At 41.5% G+C, this 24,828-nt stretch overlaps 1 protein-coding gene across 4 annotated transcripts in view; it reads left to right on the top strand.

The window, feature by feature from the left end:
• The window catches only part of GALNT10 (polypeptide N-acetylgalactosaminyltransferase 10), a 78,419-nt gene that overhangs the window by 31,830 nt on the left and 21,761 nt on the right, over nt 1-24,828 (top strand). For all 4 annotated transcript variants that reach the window (XR_014935415.1, XR_014935416.1, XM_015875854.3 and 1 more), the window contains exons 2-4: nt 6,085-6,187; nt 6,978-7,116; nt 10,845-11,011. Coding sequence is in view for 2 of the 4 variants with exons in the window: in XM_015875854.3 (XP_015731340.2) it covers nt 6,085-6,187; nt 6,978-7,116; nt 10,845-11,011 (409 nt within the window). In the remaining 2 variants the exon portion in view is untranslated. The remainder of the gene's footprint in view (nt 1-6,084; nt 6,188-6,977; nt 7,117-10,844; nt 11,012-24,828) is intronic.

Here is a 24,828-nt window from a genome sequence, read left to right on the forward strand (position 1 = left end):
TCTTGCCCACCAAAGGCACTGCACACCTGGCCTTCTGGGAGGGAAGCATTTCTCCAACAACTCTGCAAACAGCTGTCAAGCATCCCTGGGTGTTCTGCAGAGAAGGCTCTGCTCCGTGTCTGTGTACCCCACTTCATTCTGCTGGTTCTGCTCCAGCTTTGGTCCCAGTCCCTGATATAAGATAAGGACTGAGCCAAGGGCATGTGCTGCATTCTTCCTTCCTGCAGGTGCTGAGCAAGTTATCTCCATACCCTGAGGTGTGACTGCCTCAAAGAACAGCCCAAGGCTGAACATACGGATTTCCATTTTCCTGGTGTTCCTGGTGGGAGAGAAGAGCATGATGGCCAAACTGCAGGATCTTGGCATTATATGCAGGGAACCTCTAGGTCTGATTCAGATCTGCTGCTTGGTTCTGAGTCACAACACAGCTGTGGAGATGTACTTCTTTTTGTCTTTTAAAGCATTTAATCTTTCCCCATGATGTGCTGCCATTTAGTTCTGCGTTGCCTTTTAACGGTTCCTGAAACGTTGAGCGTATGGATTATATTAATGTAGCTCTTAAATTTTTGATGAACTGAAATAGCTTCAGAAATTAACCTTTTGAAAACACTCGGGTAGAATGCAGGACAGGCTTTTAGTAGCCTCCTTTTTCTAGCTGTATGCCATCTCCTATTCCAGTAAATGAAAAGTTGTGACTAATCAAGGTTGTGCTCAACTTCCTGACCTAGAAGGTGTATCTCCAGCTGATGGTGGAGATATTTTTCTTCTTTATGGGATCTGAAAATCTCAGTTATTTTCATGCTAATACAGAGGATGGAGACTGCACAGTGCTGAGGCCAGGTGTTGCTTACTCTAGCTTTGCTGGAGCACAGTCATGGCAGGCTGCATGCAAGGTGCATGCTCTTCTCTTGCCCTTGGAAGGATGGGGACAATCAGCCTGCTTTGCCCATATTAATTGCAACTTGCTTCTTATGTAGCTTTTGCCAGCAGACATTGCTAACAGTCATGTATTGGCACTGCAAAATGCTCAGTGCTGCAAAGGAAAAGAATTTTTTGGCTGCTGTGAGTGGAGGAGACAGTGCCGAGGAATCTCTTAAACCTTATCCCCCTCTTCTTCCTCGTGTAGTTTAGTAACAACCTTCTGGAAAGTGAGATATTCTCTTTTCTGGCCTTTGGAAGCTAAATGTGTATCAGGAGAAGAGGTGGAAATCCTACCTTTGTTGTATGTGTATCCTGCCAAGTGCTGGATTAAAATAGCCAGCTGCTGTCAGCAGTGCTTATAGGGGTTACAGTCAAAACTGACCTCTTACAGTGAGTTTCTCTGGTCAGTATTTTCTGACCCAGCTCTCATTAGCCCACAGGCATGTCACTTACCTCTGCCTCTGGCTGCAGCTTCCTTTAATAAAGGAATGGTTTCCATTTGCCCTCCCTTTCCCTGTTGTTTTTCTGGAGTGTTTTCTCATCTTCAGCATCTTGTTGTAGGATGCGACAGCAAGATTTACTCGCTGAGGTGCTGGGATAAATGAAGAGACCTGGGGTGAAAAAAATGGCATCACCTCTAAAGTTTGTAGTTCCTTGATTTTAAAAAAATAATAATTAAGCAACAAAATAAATGTTTGAACAGGGTTTGAATTCTGTACAGTGCTGTGATCGGCTGCATGCACTTCAGCAAATCTTTTTTCTTCTAATATATAAAGCTCTTGGCTTACATCTCCATCTACTCTTCCCTTATTCTGACTGGAGCCAGGCACACTAAATAGTGATTAAAGCAAAGATTAAAATTCCATTTTTGTTTGGCGTTTGAACACTGATCGATTCCTTTGGTGGCATGTTAAGTAACAGCATGGTAGACGACAGAAGGGGCTGATTTCCAGCAATCTGTCTAAATCCATTTCCAATGTATTGCTTAATAAGCCTTTCTCCTTTAATTCATTTTCACTTTTTGAAAAAAGGAGGAATGAAAGCAGGCAGGAGATTAGTTTAAGATATTGCTGGAGAAGTAATCACTGAGTGGTAAACAGCTTCCAGTTTTGAAGAAGTGAATGTGTTTGAGCTGAAACAGAAGTTATGGGCTTGCTGTAGGACTTAATGGATGAAATTCAATGGCCTGTGCACTTACATAGCTTTAATAGATGATTGTAATAAAGCTTTCAGGCTTTGAAATCTCCTTTTTGCTTTGCTGTTAACAACTGACCACTTCAAAAACAAACAGATTTTTGCAAAATGAGAAGCGAAAGCAGAGCAAAATGGAAAATGGCGAAGTCTATAGCCCGGCACTTCTGTTTGCTGAGCTGCTTTATAGGGGCAGAAATGCAGATGCTTAATGTCAATTTACCTTTGCCATAAATAACAGATAGCCGCAGTGTTCGAACAACAGCCATTGAATTGCATAGTAAAAACGTGAGTAAGGAGGGGATTGTGCTGGTGGGTTTTGGACAAAAGTGTTTTGCCTTCTGCTGTGCAATTTGAACTTATGGGTAATGAGGATGAAAGTGAAAATTGACACAAATGTTACAGGTAAGATGAAGCTTCCCACAAATGAGCTGCTTGTTAAATAGTGAAGGCAAAAGTCTGTCTTAGAAACCTGGCTGGTGTTTTTTGCATTGCTTGGATATCTCAGTCTAGAGCTTCTGCTGAAAGGATATCATCAAGTTATTTCATTTGCATAAATGAGTCAAATCCCTGCAGCATCACTGAAGAAAGCCACTAAAAAAGGAAGCCTTCTGCTCTGTTTGTGCTGTGTCTGGGTGTCTAGAGCTCAGACATGTAAAATAAAGCTTCCAGAATAACACCAATGTCAGCAAAGTGCCCATTGTGACTGCTGGGGGACTTGGATTTAACATGCGTGCATTCCCTGTGACAGTGGCTTGCTGCTTATGCCCTTAGAGCTGCTCTGCTAATAGCAGTGACGTGGGCACAGCAGTTGCAGTCCAGGGGAAGGCAAATGTTTGTCTTTTGCTCTTTTTTCAGTAGTCTGTTTAACTTTACTTAGTTTTGTGTCATTTTTAGCAAGAAGTGCTACGTTAACCACACTGCTGCTGGTACACATTCCCTTCAAGGCTGCACTGATGGTAGGTGCTGGCAGGGCTATTGGAGCAAAGACATGGACATTCATCACTTCAAGCTTCTTAGGTCTCATGCTTTAATAGTGACTTGCCAAACCAGTGTGTTAGAAGTTTGTTTACCAGTGGCACTGTTGAAAGAAATATTCTAACCCTGTAACACTTAGCCAAGTTGTGTTGCATTTAGTGCAGCACCTCTCAATTGGATTGATTCGTGCTCCTTGTCTGCCCAAGGCCAAAACAGCTCCAGAACTCAGCTGGTCTGCCTGACCATCTGCAGTATGTCTGTGCTTAAAGGTTTAAAAGGTACTCATAGAGAAGTATGCTGATACAAAGATTGGTGATGTTTACATATGGGACTCTTCTGTCGCGCTTCACTTGTACAGGGCAGAAAGGCTGTATGCATCAGAGGCAGAGGAGCAGGAGACGAGGCACACTGTGTAGATCACTTCTACTTCCCTGGTGCTGACATGGAGAGCTATCAGTCCTGTAAGTGTCAGTAGGAGGATCCCAGTAATGGGCTCTGTACAGGATTTAAGGATAAATAACTCGTAATCTGCCTCTCGTGCAAAACAGAGGCCAAGCTCTCACGGAATGGCCGTGCACTGAGGATTATTTAGTGGGGATGAAAAATTAGAAACAGCTCTGGAGGACCAGACAAATGGATTGCTGAAGTGTTGCAGGACAGCTGCTTCATTGAGCTGAAAATTTGATGTGCTTTATACCAAAAATAACCAGGCTGTCTCTCCTCCTGTCATGCTGCTCTGTCACAGTTGTCACCCAGACCTGCTTGCATTTGCTAGCATTAGCCAGCATTCATTGCTTCTGGGAACACTGGGTTGGAGCAGCTTCTTGATCTCCAAATAAGAGTCGGTGGCTTTATGTTGCACTAGGGGAGGTTCAGGTTGGATATTAGGAAAAATTTCTTCTCCAGTGGAGTGGTGATGCAGCGGCACAGGCTGTGCAGGGGGGTGATGGAGTCACCGTCCCTGGAGCTGTTCGAGAACCGTGGAGATGTGGCACTGAGGGACACGGTTATGGGCATGGTAGGGGTGTGTTGGGGTTGGTGTTGGTGATCTCTTCTAATCTGAGTGATTCTGTGATGAGAAGAGGAGAGCTTTGCTCTTCCTTCACTCATCGCGTGACACAAATGGAAGTTCCTTAATAGTTGTTGACATTGAGAAGTAGCTGAGTGACTCCTTCTTGATTGAGTGCCCCTCAGCTCTCCCGCAGGGGAAGTAAATCTGAATTGCAGACAGCAGGAAGGGGAATACTCTTGAGTTTTGGTATTAATTGATTGGCATGTGTAACCGAGTGTCTGCTTTCGTGAATCAAACTTGACTTCTGCCAGGTATGCAAAATGTCTTGCCAGATAAGTTGAGCAATTGAGTATAAATCATAATATGTTCCTACATCGAAAAAATCTAGATTTTAAGTCTTTTGCATGGAAAATAAAATACCAAGTAAGTTTTAGTAGTTCATAGGGCATCTCTCAGTCAGATCAAGCTCTGTTACTCGCAGACCTCTCATTTATTACCCTTAGTCTGATGATACCACCAGCATAGCTCATACTGTTGGTACCCTTCCTCTGCTAAGGATAACCACCCATAAGGAAGTACCCAGAGCAGACACCCATGTTCAGCCTCTGTAGTTTATGCTGACATCTTACCTTAAACCTGTCTTCACTGGCGGTTTTGTAAGTTAACACACTGGGCACTGAGCTGGAGTGGGAAAAGTGCTGGCAAGTGTAGAAAAGTGTAGGAAAGGGCTGTTCCTATGGGGATAATCCATTAAGGCTTCACAGCAAGGCTCCCAGAGCTCAGCAGTCAGACTGCAGTGAGGTGCGCTCTGTGTGTCTGAAGCCTTGCATACCTTGAAATAGCAAGGAAAATGTCCAGACACCCTATTTTCCCATCAGAAACTTAAGTTTAAGAGTAGTTTGCAAATTAACTCTTAAAGCAAATGAAATGTGTGTATTAAATGCCAAAGACATCTGATAGCCCTGCAAAGTTACTGTGGCAACTTCTGCTTGATCTGGTGGTGGTTTAGTTGGGCTGATCCATTAAGGGGAGATCTGAAGCCTCATGGTCTCTGCGCATTGCTTAGCTCTGTAGCTTATGCTTTCTGGGACATTGTAGTGTGTGGAGCTTACTTTACAGTTCCAGAGAAATTAGAAAGTTAAATTAATTAAAATAATTAAATTAAAAAAAAAAAAAAAGATAAAATCCAACTACTTCCTCAGAAAAGATGCTACAAATGACTTGTATTTGTAATTAGCAGCATATTAGAATGTAATTGAAAACCCACTCTTAGAGATGTTCTCTTTTTAACCTTAAACCCTATTTAACATGTATATATTTCCCTTGGTTTGTGGGGGATGTCTGTCTTACGGAGAGATGGTGATTTTTCTTTCCACACACTATAGCCTGCTTGATTCTGAATTCACCCCATCTTTCATTTGCTGACTCGTTCCCAAAACACCCATTGCTTTTGAATTTCAGGAACAACATCATGAAAAGAGCAGCTCTAATTGCTTTTGGCGCAGGCTCATGCCTCATGTAAAATTTGCTTTTAAGTTGAGCAGCAAGAGTCCTAATAAATGACCTTTTAAATCTTATTTTGATTTTATTCAGGTATAGTCGTGTGCTCATTAATAATGATCCTGCAATAGGTCACCCATTAAAGCTTTATTGTTAATTAAATAGGAAGTAAGATGTATTAGATGTTTTCAAAATGAAAATGGGAGCTCTAATAGATTCTCTGATTAAGAATACCGGTCTGCATACATGATGGCGCACCAGAAAAAAACAAACAACCTACTTAACAGCTATAGATAAAGTACTGTTCCGAGGCACGTAAAGCTTGCTTTTTCCATCTTCCCATTTAGGTTAAAAATGATTTGCTTTGAGTCTGACCTCAAGGGAGATCCATAGTCTGCCCTTACGGGAAGGGGGAGGCTGTTAATAGAAAGGTTTCATTGGTTTGGGGGGTTTTATAATATATCCAGTCTTCTTTTTAAAAGGCACCACACATGAGGCAAAAGAAAGACCTTTACTTTGGTGATGGACAGAGGAAAAAGGACTGGCATAATAAGGAAGCAATAAGGAGGGACCTTGAGCGTGTGGGTATGTAAGATCACTATAAATATTTTAATACAAATCGTAAATTAATTGGATTTTATTTGCTAGACTGAGTGTGGGTTGGTATGTTGAACTTCAGAGTGGAGATGATGTTGGCGTGATGCAGCCGTTATTGTTGGTTAATCTCAGTTAAAGCCTCCACTAACTCCAAAGTAATCATTATGAGGTGAAAGGATGATGGTAACATCTTGATGCTTTTAGAGTAAGTGCAGAATTGATTTTTGAAAGCTTATTAAAAATCATGTGATTCCAAACCTGGGATATTCAGAAAAGAAAAGGGGTAAGAAAAATGTTGTAGATCATAACGTTCAACTTTTATTCTGTAATTGTGGGTTTTATCTTCTATCGTATAAAAGGGGCCATATTGAATGTTACATCTTTACACTGATGTCTGCAAGGGCTCTGTCTCCTCTGTACAAGAACTAAGGTTTGTTAAAAATACATATCCATCTGTGCTGAAGAAAGAAGCAACTCTGGTTTAAATACCTCATCATATGTATTCTTCCTGCTGTGGAAAAAAAGAAAAAATAAAGATCCTTCCTGGTGTTGCCGTAGCCCCTTCATTTGTTTCTGATGGCAGAAGCAAGACTTTAACTTGTATGATTTTGCACAGCTGAGGTTAACCCAGCGCTAAATATGGCATACAGCACAAAACTAATGGAGGAATTTCAAAGGCCTCTGAGATAAGTGCTGTCCTTTTGATACACGGGTTAGTCTGTGGCCTGTTAAGCACCAATTAATAGTAACAGTGCATGTTTACTTTGTCTGTCTGTAGGAAACGGGGAACAGGGAAAACCTTACCCAATGACTGACGCAGAGCGAGTGGACCAGGCATACAGAGAAAATGGCTTTAATATCTTTGTGAGCGATAAAATTTCTCTGAATCGTTCCCTTCCCGACATCAGACATCCAAAGTGAGTATACAGTTTGCATTTCCAGAGGTGAAAGTTTACAAGCCCTAATTTACCACATGTGCAGTGTGCCGGGCTTTTATGTTGTTTTGTTTGTCCAGCACAAGTCTTTCACAGCCAGGGTGCTGTTGGTACCTGCTGTCTCTTTCATAAAGGACAGTGTGCAGTAATTGCAGTGGGAAATGGAGGTGACGAATCAGTTAAAAAATAATAAGAATAAATAAAAATTGCAGAATCACAACAGAACTGTAGGGGTTGGAAGGAACCTCTGCAGATCATCGTGTCCCACTCCCCTGCAAAGCACTGCAATGAAGGAACCTCAAACTGAAGAGGCATCTACTTCCACATTCATCTCTTCTAACATGACAGCTCAGTTCCTGAGCCTACTGACATGGCCAACAATTTTTAGCAACTAATAGGATAGAACTGTTTCTCTCTGCAGCAGAAAGTGATGTAAATGTCTGACTTGTTTGACAAGTGCCCTAAGTGTAGTTGGGTGATGGCTTTGTCAGTAAACTCTGTGTGGTTCTTACATTTGCCAGTAGCTGGAAATAACCGTGAAATTTTTAGGAGCAGAACAAGACCTGAGTAGCTCCACTCAACTACCAGTGAAGATGTTGGTTTTTGTCATTATCTTCCTCATAAAACTTAACCAGAGCTTGTGTAAAAAGCAGTTCCATTTTAATATGACCTTTGAAATCACCTGTTTAATCCTTATTGATACAAAGCCAAGATGTGTTTTAAGCTGTGTGCACTGCTGAATTAGAAAGCCATGTTTAGATAAGTGGGTAAAAGCTAGTTTTGTGGAAAGCTGGTTTTGAATTCAACAACATGAATTCAACATGTGCTTTACTCATGAAGTATCATTTCCAAAAATAAGGTTTTAAAATGTATTAGGGCATTCAAGAGGTCGCCTCTTCAGCTGTCACAATGAACCGACCAAATCCTGCAGCTCAACCTTTCTCAGCATGTACCCACAGACCAGAGGAGCAAGTGTAGCTCCATAAATGCTTTAGTCACACAGCTGAAATATTTAAACATCCGGACTGACTGGATAAAGATGTTTGTTGGTCAGCTAATATTCAAATTCTGGGAAATAGTTTAAGATTCTGTGATTGCTCAACTAAGCTGTGCCTGGCTGCCATTTAAAGGGGCTGCCATGGTCCTGAGGATTTAAGCTGTAGACAATGCAGTATTTCCTCACCTGAAGATTAATAAATTACCTTACATTTCCCAGTGCTTTACAGAGTTGCTGATTCCTCATTGCTAATTCTGCTATTAAAACTTTTTTAAAATGTAAAACTTCTGACTGTAGTCCCCAGTTAAAATTAATAAGTGAAGTGTCTGAGTCACCAACAACTTAAGCTGTGATTAATGATACTGCTGCAGCTGGTTCTGCTTGATGTTTGACACATCCTTTCCCCCCAGTGTGGTGAGTTATAATTGCAGAGGTCTCAAGATGAGGATAAACAGCATGTATGTAATGGATGCTAGGATTAGCTGGGCAGGGAATGGGGTTGCATTTAATGGAGATCTGCAGTAAAGGAATTCACAGCTGAAAAGGTCTGTTTATTCCCTGCCCATTAAAAAAAGATACACTTGAAACGTTTTGTTTCATATTATTTGGGAGCTTGATGAGGGCAATTTATAATGAAGTTTAGCTGAGGTATAGTCCATAAAAAGCGCAATAGAAAGACAGGAGCTGTGCTGCAGAGCACTTGTTTTACCTTCCCTTTTATGTTTGATAAGAGAAAATGGAAACTTTAAAGTTCAGAAATGTGCCTTCGGATAAAGGGGAGTGTAATCACCAGGTGAACTGGGGCAATAATGTTTCCTTTCAGTGCCTCTGGGGTTTCTAATACTCAGTACTAATTTTGCAGGTCTCGTAAAACAATTGTGGATATGATAGCTTGAGAGAAACTCTTTAATAGTTAAACTTAATAGGTAAAGCTTCTACTTGTTAAAGTTGGAGAATGAGAATTGCAGTTTAGGAAGGGTTAGAAGAGAACTGGGGGACCTTGTTTCATGTTGTCACAAAATTATAGCTAGCAGCTACCTCTGAAGAAGGTTGATTGCATTGCCAAGGGCTGGATGAAAGCAGTCCATGCAGCTTTATTTTGCATACTAGATCTGTGCATTGCAGCCGTAGCCTGCAAGCTCTTGGCAGCTCCCCAAGACAATTCATTAGACCTAGAATAAGCTACTGTCCTTTCATGCAGGCACCACAGTTGCTTCCTGTAACCACAGATTTATTGAGTTTGAATAACATAGGTGTCTCCTTCTCCATGCCCTGGGAAAGGCACCCAGGAGAAAGCTTCCACTGCCAAAGCTGCTTTTGTTCCTATCTGCCCTTCCTGGAACGGGGAGGGGACTACCTGCATGCATGCGCTCTGTTGTGCATGTGCAAAAAGCCTGATGTGCAAATCAGCTGTAGTGCATGCTGCACAATAGGCAGTGATGTGGCGGGGCAGGGAATAGAGCACGGCCTTCCTTCTCTGCTAGCAGGAAGAGGGCAGCCCATCATGCTAGCATTACCATTTAAGTGCTAAAAAACTCTGTTCATGCTCTCACCTCTATCTGTTGTGCGCTGGACATGTGGGGTTCTGAGAATGGAATAAATTTGTCCCCTAGTGAACGGCTGCTGGGTAATTTTAACTACAGTTGTTCATCAAATGGCCTTATGCCTCACCTGTTCAGCAAGGTTCAAACTCCACTCAGAGGGCCACACCTGCCGGCAAATAAACTCTGCACTTACTGCTGTTGTCTGGATGTTTTTCGTGAGGCTCTCTTGAAAACAATCCCACAAGACAAGAAAGCATTACGCCTATTTCAGTCTTAAGGGAGACTAATGGTCTGGGGCAGTGCCCTTAAAGCCAGGAGATCTGTGGAGGCTCTTTAGACCTGAGTCTCTGATTCTATCCAAGTTCTGCAGTGCTTTGAATTCAAAGCCCAGCTTTCTTGGCTTTGATCGGCTGAACTGAGCGTCAAATTAGAACTCCTAAAACAAGACTGGCTATTTAAGAAAAATAGCATTTGAATAATTTACCCAGGATGACAAAGAAAGCCTTGTGTAGAAGTTGGAGATTGATCTATTACTGAGGGAAGTGGGTTTATTTATCGACCAGTTCTTTTCATGTGGTTATCCTGTCTCTTCCATCTATTGTTCATAACGTCTTCAATTTCTACAGCTCTTTAGGGAAGGAGCTGTTAGACAAGGTCCTTAATTTCTTTACATTCCATTTTAAATTTTTGGATGATGTTATATGTGTGATTAGAATTATTTGCTTCTCTGAAATGTGGGATTAAATATGTTAAACCAGTGTATTAAAAGAGCTTAAAACAGACGCATTCAACTCCTGGAATAACTTCAGAAAATCCTCTTCCTAATGATCTTTGAGGTGTGAGAACTGGAAAAAAAGAAGTATTGCAGACTGCTGCACCAAAGCTGTAATGGGAATTTCCTTTAAAAGCAGTTTCAATACCTAACAGATTCCTTTGACTTTCTGCGTTGCTAAATATCACTTACTGGCCATTAACAGTTGCTGTTTCATAAGGAATGGGTTTTTTTGGCAAGGCAAACTGGAATGGGTCAACTCTGTATTGAAGAAGTCCTTTTTCTGGCACCTTGCATCATTTTGGGGAATAGAGGATGAACTGAGTTGCTTGATAGCAATTGATATGGAAGTGCTGGTGTTTTTTGGCACTGCCTTCTGACCTTGTTCTTTATCCAGCTGCAAGAATAAGCTGTACCTGGAGAAGCTGCCGAACACCAGTGTGATAATCCCATTCCACAATGAAGGATGGTCCTCCCTCCTCCGGACAGTGCACAGCGTTCTGAACCGCTCCCCTCCTGAGCTGATAGCAGAGATAGTGCTGGTGGATGACTTCAGTGACAGAGGTATGAGAATTTGCATGTAGCATCTCCATCTGTTAATATCTGCCTATGCTTATCAGCCAAAGGGATCAACGAACTTGCAAATATTTGTATAATTAAGGTGACTGAGTGACTTCTTCCTTGCCAAGAGCAGAGCTCAGGTAAATCTTGCTCCAATGTACCTGAAAGTCCAAAAGTCCAGCAAAATAATCATGTCTCAAGTTCACTTTGTACTATTTTAACTCCTGACAAGGGCTGTCCTGCATTTTGGACAATATGAAGGAACCAGGCAATTAAAACCAAACGATCAAAACAAAAGGAGTGAAGGGAAACAGCTCACTCCTCAGGTCTTGCATTTTCTTCTAGACTCAGAAAATGAGAGAAGCCTTGATAAAAGGTCTCTACTTTGGACTATTGATGATTGCTGGCTTTTTTCCCCCGAGTATTGTACCCCTGGAAAGTAAATCTGCAGCATCTGAAGCCCTGACTGCTTTCCCTTGCTGACATGCAGTGCGAAAAAGGGAGAGTACTGTTAAGAAAAAAGCATTTGTTTTGGATTGGATTCAAGTATTACGTGTGAATACATATAATCTTGGGCATGCGAAATTACCATAAATAGAAGAGCTGTTGTTAATTGTCATAGCAGTGTATACGTGTAGTTGCTGAATGTAGTTAATCTTCAGCAGAAAGGCAAGATACCTTTTCTCTCTGAATCATTTATGTGCTGTGTGATTTAAATTAATTTATGTATTAAAGCAAAACATGTGCAGCATGCACTACTGCTAAGGTGGGGGAAAAAAGCAATCAAACATGAGGAATGAATGTCTTTGTCCTCTAGACGTTGCTATGTTGAGAACACGTGGAATTTGGAAGCCCTGTGACGCAGCTGGCCCTCCTGTGTTAAGGAGGGTACAGTGATTTTTAAAGAATTATTATCAGATCCAGCAACTCTGTTTTCTCCATTAAAATTACTCTGACTGTTTAGATTCTTTACGGGCTGCAGCGCTTGAGTCCTGCTCCTGAGATTATGCAACTAATCAAAAAGAACTCGCTGTAGGGACGTGAAAGGATACAGCTTCAAGATTCTGACACATAGGAAATTCCAAAAATGAGCTTGGGAACAAGCTAGTGAGTATTTTGTGTTCTGACCTATATTGACTTTGAAATAAGCACTACCTGATAGCTGCAGTATTTGTTCTAAACTACGTCTCTAATTAGTTTGCAAGCAAGGCGTGCTGATTTGAACAAATCAATCAGTTATATGAATTAAGTATTTCTTCAGAGGATTTTCAAACTAAGCCGGAGGAAAAATACCCTCCCAACAAGGTCTCTTTATTGCTACTTGGTCTAGAAGCAAATTAGTAAAGCTCATGCAGTAACCACAGCTGAGTTGTACAAACACATTTCTTATGGGAGAAGTGGAAGTAATGAAATCTGTTTTCCTGTGTATCTGTTTTCCTTGTTCTCTAGAAGTGCCCATCTGAGCAGCTGACAGAGCACTTCTCTGGCTCTCTCATTTCTGCTCCCCAACAGACCACACGTGTGCTGTTTGTCCGGCTTGCCTTTGTTCTGTTCCACCTGCCTCTGCTAGCTCCTCTCCGTCAGTCATCCATCTTTCATACAAAGAAATGGCTGAGATTAATTTGTGCAGCAGCTATTTACAGATGGGTACAAAAGACTGCTGGTGTTGGACAGTGAGGTGAATTGTAAAGGAAAGAGAACGAGACACAGACAGCATGCTAATAAAAGCCTTTCTGAAACCAATGTTTTCCTGCTAGCTCAGTTGATCTATCCGTGTTGGGACAATTACTGGTTAGGATGAAACATTTTTCCTTCCCTGCTGTCAGTCTGTATCTGCACTGTGGCATTTCCTGCTGTCTCCTTCTCCTTTTCCAGCAGGCAGTTGTTCTCCCCTAACCGCACCGGTGTTGCTTTCCCACATCCCTCCTGGAGTTTAAATAGTTCCTCAGTCTTCAAGAGGCAAGAGCACTAAGTCCTAAATGACTTAGCACTTAGCACAGTGCATTGCCTCAATTTGAAAGGCTGCTGGTTATAATTTTGTTGTTAATTTATCCATGGTATGTGTTTAAAGAAAAATAATCACCTTTCTTCAACCCAGGGTCTGAGTTTAGATAATTTAACACATCAAACTGAACTGCTCCAGGAGATCTTTCACTTCACAGATTGTGTATTTGAGAAGGCCACGTTCTTGGATTTGGACTGTTAGACCACAATTCTGGTTATTTATCTCCTGATTAAATTGGGCAGAGAATAAAGACCACATCTCTGAGCAGATGATACCATCGCTGCTGTGCCACAGAATCGGTGAGCAGTTATTAGTGAGGAGAGATTTCTCGGTTTCCTTTGAAAATCTCAGATGGTTGGTCCGCTGCTTTGTCTGCAGAGTGGGATGCTGTGCTTCTCTTTCAATTGCTTTTCCCACAGATTTGTAACAGTCTTTCTTCAGAAATTATAGAACCACTGGGCACAGTGATAGCTAGGAGCCTGATGGAGATCAGAGAGCCAATAGTAAGAACAGTAAATGTCAGCTTCTTCCCCAAAGAGATCAGTAAACAGTCATAATGAACTCCAGTGAATAGTGAGAAATGAAAAGAAAAAAAAACCTTAATCATTTTTTTTATCGAGAATTACCCCGACAAGATGAAATATCTGATGCTCTGTGCTGTACCTCCTGGTGGCCTTTCACTTGAGGGCTCTCTAAAAAGACCTAGCACCTTAATAACTCTTTAAAAAGACTAACCCACAAAAACCTGTCTCCAGCTAGGAGACCATATTCTTCTCACTAGTATTTCTCATGTGCTCACCTGTGTTGAGTTAAACACACTGGATTTTGCCCAGCTGCCCTTGAGGCCCTGCTGATGGTGTTGCTCTCCTGTTCTGCTGTTACACTCAGTTGTGTAGTGCCAGTCCATCAGCATCTTTCATCAGTGCATCTGATCAGCTCTCATACCTGGAGACTCACCAGAAGAGTAAAAAGGGCTTAACTAATAATAGTTAAAGAATTGATATGGAAACCTGGCTGCTAAGCTCGTGATTTTGTCTGATGTTACTTTTGTAAGTTTTTCATCTGTTTTCAAGCAAGACATTTTTGGTTCGGTTATGAAGAGAGTTGAGAAGTTATCTAACAAAGTGACAGGAGAGTGAAGATGGATTTCTGGGTTAGTTGGTGGATGCTGTGTTCTGCTGCATACCTGAGAGGCAGCTGTGCTGCTTTCATTACTGGATCTCTTGGGCAGATGAATCATCTTCTAGAAGTGTCAACAGCCATTTATTTCTTAATTTGTTTGAGGCACAACTCTGTGACCTTTAACAATAAACATTTTTCAGCCAAAAAAGATGGTCCTGATGACAGCAAATCTTAACAGCAAGCAGCAAAAGCTTAACCAATTGCGTTTTTGAAATATTTCCTTTGCTTTGTATTTGAGAAAGCTGAATGTGCTGGAGCAGCTTACTGAATGGAATTATTTTTGGGTGTCTATCATACAATGCAAGTGATCAAAATCTAGTCTTACTTCAAACTTAGAGCTGAGTCCCATATCAGCCACTTTGCTCTGGGAAGGTCTGACTGTTTGTGGGATCAGTTTAATAAGGGTTGATTATGATCTTAGAGGTCTTCTCCAACCATAACAGTGCTATGGTTCTATGATACTGATGCAGTGCTGCAGTAGCACCCAGCTTGCATTGAGCAGCAGACTGCAGTGCTGCCTCCAGCAGTTCTTTAACACCTGACTCTTGTTAGGGTTCGACAGACCCTTGTCTTCCTAATCTAGGCTGTGTTGGTTCAAAAAGAATTTGCTTTCTAGCAATGCCATTGGTCACAACAGAGTAAATGTTCTGGGTATATTTCTGCCATTTCTTCTATTGCAATTAGTCTCTAATATGAATTTAGCATTCCCAATAAGACTGCTATAGTAGCATGCACTTTTCTTCTGCACAAACTTTGTGGGGATATAAGGAGTTCATTCTCCTGACCATAAGCATTTCAAAGCAGTGGGAAGGTTTAAATGTGGAAAAGAGTATGGGTTATATTGAACAGAGGGAGGCACCAATTCAGTACCTATTTTTGGAGAGGAAGAATGAGCCTGCCTGACACTGTCTGCCTCTTTCTGCATCCTGCTGAGAGCTGCTAAAGACCCACGGACTGACCTCAGCTGGATCAGGGTGATCCAGAATAGCACCCTTTTGGATAAGTAGAAATCAGAAATGCAGTATATACAAAAAAAAATGATTCTTGATCATAAAAATGGTTAGCTGTGGCAGTTCTATGTGGATTTGTGGCTTCACGTTTCATTTCTATAGCCATTCTTCAGTGTTGAGCTCAGTTAAATGAAGGCTTTTCATATGCTGGCTTGCAGGGTACTAATTATATCCCTCTGAGCTTGTTGTTACCAGAATTGCACTAAGTAAACTAAAATGCTTTTTGTATGTATATTGGCATTCTCCTGGGGACTGTCAGATGTGAAACTTGTTTGATTTTGATTATTTAATTATAGTGCTGTTGAGTAGTGTGTGAGTTCCATTATATCATAGCAATGGGAGGAGGGGAAGAGAAGTTGAAATGCAGGTCAGTTTGTATTGACTCTAGCCTTTTATTATTGCTAGTGGGCAATGAATAGCAGGCAGGCAGTTTGTGATGCTTCAGGGGCTGCTTTAGTTCTTTGGTGAACAATTTGAATCTACGGTTGTGAGAAATCAAGCTGTTCATCTCAAGTGTCTGCCTTGTGCAAAATGGGTTGTTGATCTCCCATCTAATCCTTGCAGCTTGCAAATGTGGAGCAAATGTCTCTCAATACATGAATGAACAGTCTTCAGCAAAAAAGAAGAGAGGGCAGAGCCTGGTGAGTTTTCTCTTTGCAGGATGCTTGTCTAAATGTTCTCTGACTTGCACCTAATACATATTTAGTAGTTCTCTGCAACAGTAGAACATCAGGTATTACTCTAACACTGGGTGAAAGGCTGAAGTCAAACCCTCCTCTCTCATGACTGTTTTGGAGAAGAGATGGCTTTGAGATGGAGGCTAGACTGGGACTCTCACAGTAGCACTGGAGATCATCTCACCTGCCTCCCTGGTGCTCAGCTGCAGCAGATTGTTCAAGTTTTTACGTATGGAAAATCTTCAGGGACAGAGGCTCCATAATCTCTCTTATTTTATTGAGGTTGTGGATGAAGATGTTCAGTGAAGTTGAATGAACTGATGGTATTTCATCCATTAGCCCACTAGGACAATTTGAAAGGCAACACTGAAACCAATTTGCCTTTTTTATAGGTAAGAAAATCTTCAAAATGAGGGAACCCAAAGGTACTGGGAGAGTAGGCCTAACAGAATGGGCTGCACAAGCACATTAAATGCCCGTGTGCCTCAGCTGCCTTCTTGAGTCACCAAAAGACACAAGAGGGGAGCCTCGCATCTCTGAGAACTGATGACATTGTCTGCATTAGTATGATTATTTGGTACAAACTGACTTTCCTTTAACATAAGAAAGTCGTGTTTGTACCTTTTCACCCTTTATAGCAATTCAAAATTTTAAATTATTTGAGTCATCATAAACTCCCTGTGTGCTGGGAGGTGGTGACAAATGCTGACTGTCATCTACAAGAAGCATCTCGCCATGCACTTGGGGTTCGCTATGTGCAGAAGACGATCTGCACACCACACAGGTGGTTCAGAAGTGCTTTGGATGTATCCTATTTTACGGTTTAGCTTGACACAAATCAGTGGTTGTGACTAAGTGCTTATATTTCATATGCATCACATTCTACTGTTCGGTTATTTGCATAGTGCCTGACAGCTCATTCTTACTCATTTTTAAGACTACTTTTGTATAAATGACAGTGTTTTAGAACAAGTGTTGTCCCTTGTTGAAGGATGAGAACCGCACATCAGTCATCTCGAAGGCGTGCATTATATGCAAAGCACTGTGTTGATACAGCAGTGAAGTTGAATGTGGCAGCACTGAAAATACTGCAGTCTCCAAACATCAGGATTGCTCTGGAAGTGTTAACTCAGCTCTGGGCTGTCTGCCTCACAGCACTGTACGTGTGTACTGTGGCAATGCAGAAAGGCTTAACATCCTCCTTGCTGTAACCAGTCAAAATCTGCTCCTGGGACTGAAAGGCAGTAACAATTTCAGCTGAATTTAATGTGTGTAATGCGGAATGACAATGATGTTTTCAAAATCAACCTTCTGACTCTAGCTTTTAAAAAATACCCCAACAACTGTATTTTAGGAGGTAGTGCGCACATACAGACGTATTTCATTTTGAGAACATTATCTTTATAAGCAGGGTGCATGGGATGTTATATTCCCTTGGGAAGTCATTAGGGAGGTTCCAGGTTACAGCTTTGCCTTCCTTTCACCACTGCCCTGTTTCCTTCAGCTGTATTTTTTGAGAACTGTTTAGAAGTCCTGGACGTCTTTGTTCATCCATTTTTAATTTTTCTTTCCCCATCTGTACTTGCTGTTTTTTGCTTAGTTGTGGGTTTCATTTCAGCAGGATTTTATGCAATAAGCATTAGAACTGCAGTTTGACATTGGAAAGACACCACAAAGTGCTGTGAGTCCAGAATGCAGCCCGTGAGCACTGCTTGGTTCTGGAAAGCAGCAGCACAGGACTTCTAGTGCTACCAGTAATGGAGTCCAAGCATTGTTTTGTGTTAGCAGTGCCATCTGTTTTTACCTCTACCAAAGCCTTTGGCTTTGATTGCCTTTTTCCATTCTGTTTGTCCTTTCTACCTGTAGGGTTGGTTGTCTTTCCCTGTTTTGCTGGCCCACACTCTTCTTTAGCTTGCTTGAAAGTTTACCATTGGGAGTCTGGGAGCTTATCTGTTCCCTGAGTGCCAGAGGCAGGCACAGCCAAATCTCCTTTTTCCCTTTTACAGATAAATCCCTGTGACTTTTTAAATCTCTCCTCATATTGCAGAGCGAGTAATTCTGGGGGTAGCCACATGGGATAATCTGAATGGAAAAACAATTGTGGGTAAGGCTACTTGGCTGAGCCGCATGCTGGCCTGAAGGGCATAAGTCACTAAGCAAAGCGTATTGAAAGGAACAGGCAAGGGGTGATTAATGTGTCGTTTGGTGCAGCATCAGGTATGTAGCAAATACAACTCTGTTCCATTAACCGTATCCGCCAGGCTTTAATTGAAAGAAATCATGCTCTTAGCATCTGAAATAAAGGAAAGGGTTTAAAACCTGAATTCTTCTTGATCTTTAAATGGAACAGTAAAGGATTTATGCAGCTAAAGAGATTATCTTTTCATCTTTAGGCACATGCATTGTAAAAGTCATTTTTTTCCTCTTAAATGCACGAAAGTGCATCTAGTGAGTACATCTCTGGAATAGTGATTGTACTTAGGGCAAAGTGATGACAGCTTTTCTTACTGAATTTTGAATATGATTCTTTTAAAGCTTTTAACCTTCAAGTATTGAGGGGGAGGCGGGAAACAACAAACTTTTCTTAGGCAACTGATTTTCCACAACCTTTTGTTAAGTGTTTCTTTGAAGTTAAGTAGAAGTTGTGATTACCTGTAGTCTCAAACAACTTAGAGAAGGATTGTTTTTGTAAATTAAGTTCTCACCCTTAGCATTCATTGCAAATCATCTCAGATTTGCTTAGATTTTTAGAACTGCTTTGAAAATGGCTGTCAGTGAGAATCTCCCCTTGGGTAAGTGGTGCCAGGTTGGTCCTTATAGGTGTAGAGGCTTGGAAGTCTGAGGGAAAACAAACTTCATTCTTTCATTGGAATAAAAGGTTTATCACAAATCTGCTCAGCTTGTTTCTGATGCTTTTTGTGTGAGCATGCTCACTTGTCCTGTGGTTTAACACCAGTGCAGAACATCACAGTGTAAGCAGCCCTCCGACTGTGGCCAAGTTCTAAGGCTGTCACTAATACCCGTGTGGTTTTTCCAGGTAGGACGTGACTTGAGTTTGTGAGTAGCACTCATAGAGATAGTGGCACAAATATTAAAAGCAAAAGAGGATTCGGGCTCTTGAGTGGTTGTCACCCACAGTCTGCACGAGATGTTTGTAACCAAAACTCCTGTGTGAATTAGAGCTACCACTGCTGAGCATTTGTACCATTGCAGTGAGTCTGTGGACTACACAGTGTTGTATTTGATAGTGAGCACTATTGTTGTATTTGATAATTGCATAAAGCCTGGTGCAGATGGTCTGGTTTTGTTAATGAAAGAAAAAGAGTAGTTTTTATCCTCTACTTCTGGCCATGTATTGTGGCTGTGGGATACATCAGATGGGCGAAGTAACAGCTTTCTTTGGATCCATAGTGAGATGTGGATGGGATTCAGTTTTCTAATTTTTTCATGTCTGAATAATCATTTTTAATGTTGTTAAGCACCATTTCTCTTCTTGTGTGTAACTTCATAAAGGGCTACAAAAAAAACTGTGGCGTTCATTAAGCAATGGCTGGAGAGTATTAAAGCGTATTCTCTAGAGCTGTAAAGAACTTGAGAGCCCCTTGTAGTTGTTTCCTTGTGCTTTTTAAGTGGCAGCCTAAATTAACTAACTAGTTTACTTTTCATCTTCTTGTATTTATTGCTTTGAGATCAGTTGCTGCTGCTGAAGGATCCTTCTGGAAAGAAGATGAGGTAGATTGAAAGGGTCCAGTTGACTGTGACCTCCTTGTGAGCTAATTATTGTGTAGCGAAGGATGGCTGGTAAACCGAAGTTCAGCAAAAATAATTGAGGAGCAGGCTTTCCATTACAGCTCATTAAATAAATCCAACTGCACTGCTCTGTGTTACAAAACCCTGCGTGTGTAGTTTGCTGTTAGCGGAAGTTTGCAAGAAAACAGATTTAACTTTCTTCTCCTCACCTTGAAGTATGTCTTGAAGTGTGTGTCCTCATCTGCCGGGAGTCAGAAATATCTAGATGTGTCAGCAGCAGTGCAAATCAGCGTTTTAATGCCTTACAGCCGCTTCTCTACAGGAGTTAATTAGAAATGTGATTCGAACACCCTCTGCCAGTGCTCTTATGTGATGTCTCCTATTGGTAATCATGGTTTCTGCTATTGAAGTGTGCATTTCGGATGGTATTGGCAAAGCAGCTCTTCTGATGCAGGGACTTTAGTAAAAGGGGAAACTTCTGCACTTTGAGAAAGTTGGAAAACAACGCTTTTGTAATATAGAAATAGAAGTGGATAATATGAAACTTATTCCTCTATAGCTTCAGTTGCAGTGATGTATTTTCAGTGAAGAAACAGTGCATGCGTTCTCTCAGCATCTATTTGTGCCAGGAGGGCCTTATTAACAGCAAGCTAAGCGTATGCAGTGTGGTAGTTCACCATGCTGGGCAGTGCCCAAGCAGCATTCCTCCATCTATCAGTGCTTCCCCTTCCCGTATGTCATCCAGCTGAAATGAATGTGTGAGGTTATTTTCCATGAGGTGTTTTTGCTGTGGTATCAGCGCAGCTGTGAGAAGCCCTGGATTTGTGCTTCAGGATTTAATAGATATACTGACCTTTCTGGCAGATGTCAACAACTTACTCTAATAGTTGCATTTTGCACCAATCAAGTAAACAAGAGCATTGGGAACTGATGGAAAAGGGATCTGGAAGAAAAGAGTGAAGCGTTGAGTTTGTAGAATGTACTTCTGACATGCTGGGGGTTTGTTACTGCAAGTCAAATATTTGTGTACTTTCTCCCACAGCCATATTGCTGACTTCTTCTGTTTGCCAGAGATTTCATTTATTGTTCTCTGGCATACAGACTGCAGCGCAAACATTTCGCTTTGTCATTGTTTGTTATTAATGAGTGTTATTGTAGGAATGAAGGGTTATGTTTTTCAATATTCTGTTTGGCTGCAGACCTGAAGTACAACATTTGTAGGTCTGTGCTGCTCATTTTAGCCTTCATTGTTACCCTGCCTCACAGAGACACCTGAGAGCAAAGCCTTTGGACTCCAAAGGAATACAGTCCTACCAAACCACTATCAAGTGGGTTGCATCTTGGACCTAACAGCATCATCTCTAACAGACAGAAATCCATAATAGAGTTTTCTGTGAATTCTTGCAATTTCTGGAATCTTTCCTTTTTTGTTGTTTCGCACAGAGCAAATACTTTCAGGCCAAGAACTTTTTCAGATGAATGTTGCTGATAAAGGCAGAGCTGAATCTCTGAGGACCAGCTGGTTTGTTGTCTTTTGGGTTTGCGCTGGCTTTTTTTTTTCCTGGCAAAATTCAGTAACTTCTAAGACTTAAATCTCACAGCTCTGATTTGTTCCAAAATGTTTCAGCATGCAATGTCTTAACACTTGTATTAAAAGCCCACATGCATTTCTCCAGCTGATGGCAAGTTGGGTGGGTTATTTTGGTATTGGTCATAGGTTTTAGGCTCTAGTTATGATACTTTACTCTGTACGTCACTACCCACAGTGAAAGTACACTGATAAGCTGACCAAGTGTAGAAGCAGTTCTAGCACAGCAGCTCGCTTTCACTCATTCTGTGTGCATCTGTTTGTAGGACTGTGAACCAGGAAGAGGTGCATCCATGAGCCTCTGCTGGGAGTGGTGATGCCAATGGTGTGATGGCCTGTCTTAGTGATTTTTAACGTTTTCCTCTGCCCATGCAGTGTTTATCAATTTAGTGAAAGTACATTAGCACTGAGCAGGAGTGTGGACGTTCCCTTGGGTAAGCAACTAGATAAGGCCAAAGAAGTGGTTTTGATTAAGATTGAGGGCACAGATTCCCCACTTTAAAGGCAGCATTTGGGACAGTAATGCCCTGCCTGCTCGTCACCATGGCTACGTTTATCTTGAGCTGAATATTAAGTGTGCTGCAAAGAGTTCACTCCTGTTCCAGCAGCTACAAAAGCTACATAGCCCAAAAATACAGCTATCTAGTGTGTATGTCAGCAAAATATTCTCTGATGTCAAAAGCAAACAACACGGAAATTAGTCATGAAATCACCTCTTTAGATCAAATATAGTCAAAGAAGGAGGAAAAAAGAACAGCACCTGAGTTCTTTAATTTTGAATCATATTTAATTAGGAACTGGAAAGAAGAAGAGTAAACTAATGAAAATGGCTGACTGTTTCCCTTGGGAAAGATGTATTAGCAAGTGAGGTGCTATAGCTTCAGCTCTTGGTTTTTTACTCAGAACTATTTCCCCCAGTGCTGAGCCCCAGCACTGATACAAGAGGGGCTGTGGAGCTGCACTGCTTTGCACAGCTATCTGGCATTTAAGGCAGCCCACCACAGAACTGTAATCAGGCAAGCAACAGATATTAATTTTCTCTCTTCCCAGGCCTTTTCTTCTTTGCTTATAAGCAGATTCTGCTCGGAAGGCTGTGATCAGCTTAATCAGTTGCTATTATTGGGACTGATTTTTCACAGTGTAATCTATTAAATGTTTATTATCCTCCCAAACTTCACTGATCAGAGGCTGAAAACATTGAAGGAAAATTAAAACCAGTGTAAGTGCTGCCTGTTTGGATAACAGCACATTTTGCTACTTAAAAGGATTACTCATCTGTACCAAAACAGGGAGAAAAGTTAATTTCAATGATGTAGAGCTTTCTATTCTGGGGGAGGCCTGGCTTGCATGTTGTGATAGATTTGGGAGGAAGTATAATTCATTCTTAAATTGTTAAACAGCACGTTAGGCCCGAGTATCTTAGAAAAGATGAATGGGCTCATTTGTAATCTTAAATGAGCGCGTCTGCCTGTAGGGGGGTAGAGATAGGATAACCAGTAAGCAAATGCCAGGCAAAAAGTTACACTTCTAGTGTTTGGAAACTATTCAGAATAACCTCCAGGAAAGAAGAGCCAGCCCTGTTTGGCTAAAAGGAAGCTCTGCAGATCCTCCAGTTAGTTCTCTCCTCCTGTGCCATGTGCATCCAGTCTGCCCAGTGAGTGATGTGCACAGAGCTGTGTACAGCTGTGGGGTTTGTGGCTGTCTGTTGGGAAGGTGAGCACCCCATATGCAATTGCTTCTAAGTGGGTGTTTGGGTCATGGAGTGCGATTTGGGAGAGCAGAAAGAACAGAAAAGAAGTGAGACTTCCTCTGTTAGCTGTGGCAGTGCAGTGGCCTGCAGCTCTACAGAGAAATAGTTTAACTTGAGGGCAAAATGATGTTAAAAGACATAAACTTGAGGACTGTTGAATCATTTCAGTGATGTTTGTGGGAATATAACTGTGGTCCAAGACTAAGCAAGTCAAAATAAACCACAGACCCATTGGTGGTTTTGTACAAGCATCTATGAGAATGTGACAGCCACCAGGAAGCAAAAGCAGTGTGGGGGACCCAGGCGTGCTGTACAGAGTCAGGCTGCATGGTTTGCAATGAGAGGACGCATCAAGACATACATCAACTTTTGCTTTGTTTGAACAATTTAATCCTGTGGAGCCCAGGACTTCAGTGCCATTTCAGCTGGTCCTGTGCTGCAGATACTTCAGTTGCCCGTTTTCATATATATTTACCCCTCTAAAGTATCAAAAAGAATCCTTGGGCTTCTCTGTCCTTGTCCCCCTTCTTACTGTTGAAGCTTCTTTCTTAGCACAGAGTTATATTTACAGTTCAAAATAAAGACGACAATATTTCTTGGCTGATGGCAGTTGAAGTAGTTCTTGACTGGTACTGTTAATGTATACACCGTATATCAAGTTTATTGCAAAGTGTGTTATTAAGCTATCAGCCTAGTTTTTAATCTACAGATAAACTTACTTTCATTTATGTGCTTGGGCTGTATCGCTTTGCCCAGAATAGGCACAGCCATTGGATTCTATCCAACTCACCTAACAACTTTCATTAAAGAAAATTGCTCTTGTAATAAAAATTACTCAGTGTGACAAGATGCCATAATACATTTTTTAAAGGCTCATAACATTTTGTAGTAGTTAATGCCACTTGTTTGTTTTGTGAGACTTTCTTTTAAAAGCAAAAAAATTGACTTAATTGTGATAGCGTTTGTAAATGGATGAAGCGAACCTCTTCTATCAGGGCTCACAAAGGCCAGGCTGGGAGAAGAGTAGAGTGCGGGGAAAGAAAGGGGGAAACCTTGTGGGTTTGTTTGTGAAATTGATTGAAAGTCTGTCGCACTCCGCTAAGGGGAAGTCGAGATGTTAATAAGCAGATGAATATTTTCCACTGTTTGGGAGCTGTGGATTTCTTTTTAAGACTTTCCTGTGTCTTGTAGGTCTGGTTTAGAAAAGTACTGTGGGATCTGATCTTGCAAACGCTGCTATGTCTGTGGCTACTGGGAGGGAAACCAGCTCAGACCCAAATCCTCTGTGCGACCATTCCCTTCTTTTATTACGGTGAACACCAGCAGCCGCTCTTTTACTGAACTCATCATGGGTGGATTTACCCATAGCCATACCTCATAGCTCCAGCTTCACTGGGTTATGTGTGAAGTCAGGGCTATTTTTCTCTTTTGTGATAAGCTAACAATGGCAAAGGATGTTCTGTGATGTTAGAGAACAGTGGTGGTGGCCTTTTCTTCTTCTTTTTCTCCCCCTTTTTATTTCTTTCTGCCTTTCAAGTCTACCCACTACCTTGTGAGGAAGACAGCTGCAGTAATAATGGATCTCGTCTCTACAGAAACCTCTTATTTGACAAACCTGTAATTGAGTGGACAAAATTTCGGGTTGCTTTCAAAAATGTATTCAGAAAAGACTTGAAAAGGATGAAGGAAAGGTGTGCCAGGCAGCAAAAAGTACGGCAGGCTATGCAGATTTCGTGGGGCAATTAGATTTGTCAGGCAAAACAGTAAAATGCATTTGTGAGCACAAAATCCTGGGGAATTTTAAATAAAGCTTTGAAAAAGGTAAAGAGCTTGCAAGGGGAGCTCCAAAGCAAAGAAG

Source organism: Coturnix japonica, chromosome 18 (genome assembly GCF_054131305.1).
Source record: "Coturnix japonica strain WE chromosome 18, WE-NBRP24, whole genome shotgun sequence".
Taxonomy (NCBI): Eukaryota; Metazoa; Chordata; class Aves; order Galliformes; family Phasianidae; genus Coturnix; species Coturnix japonica.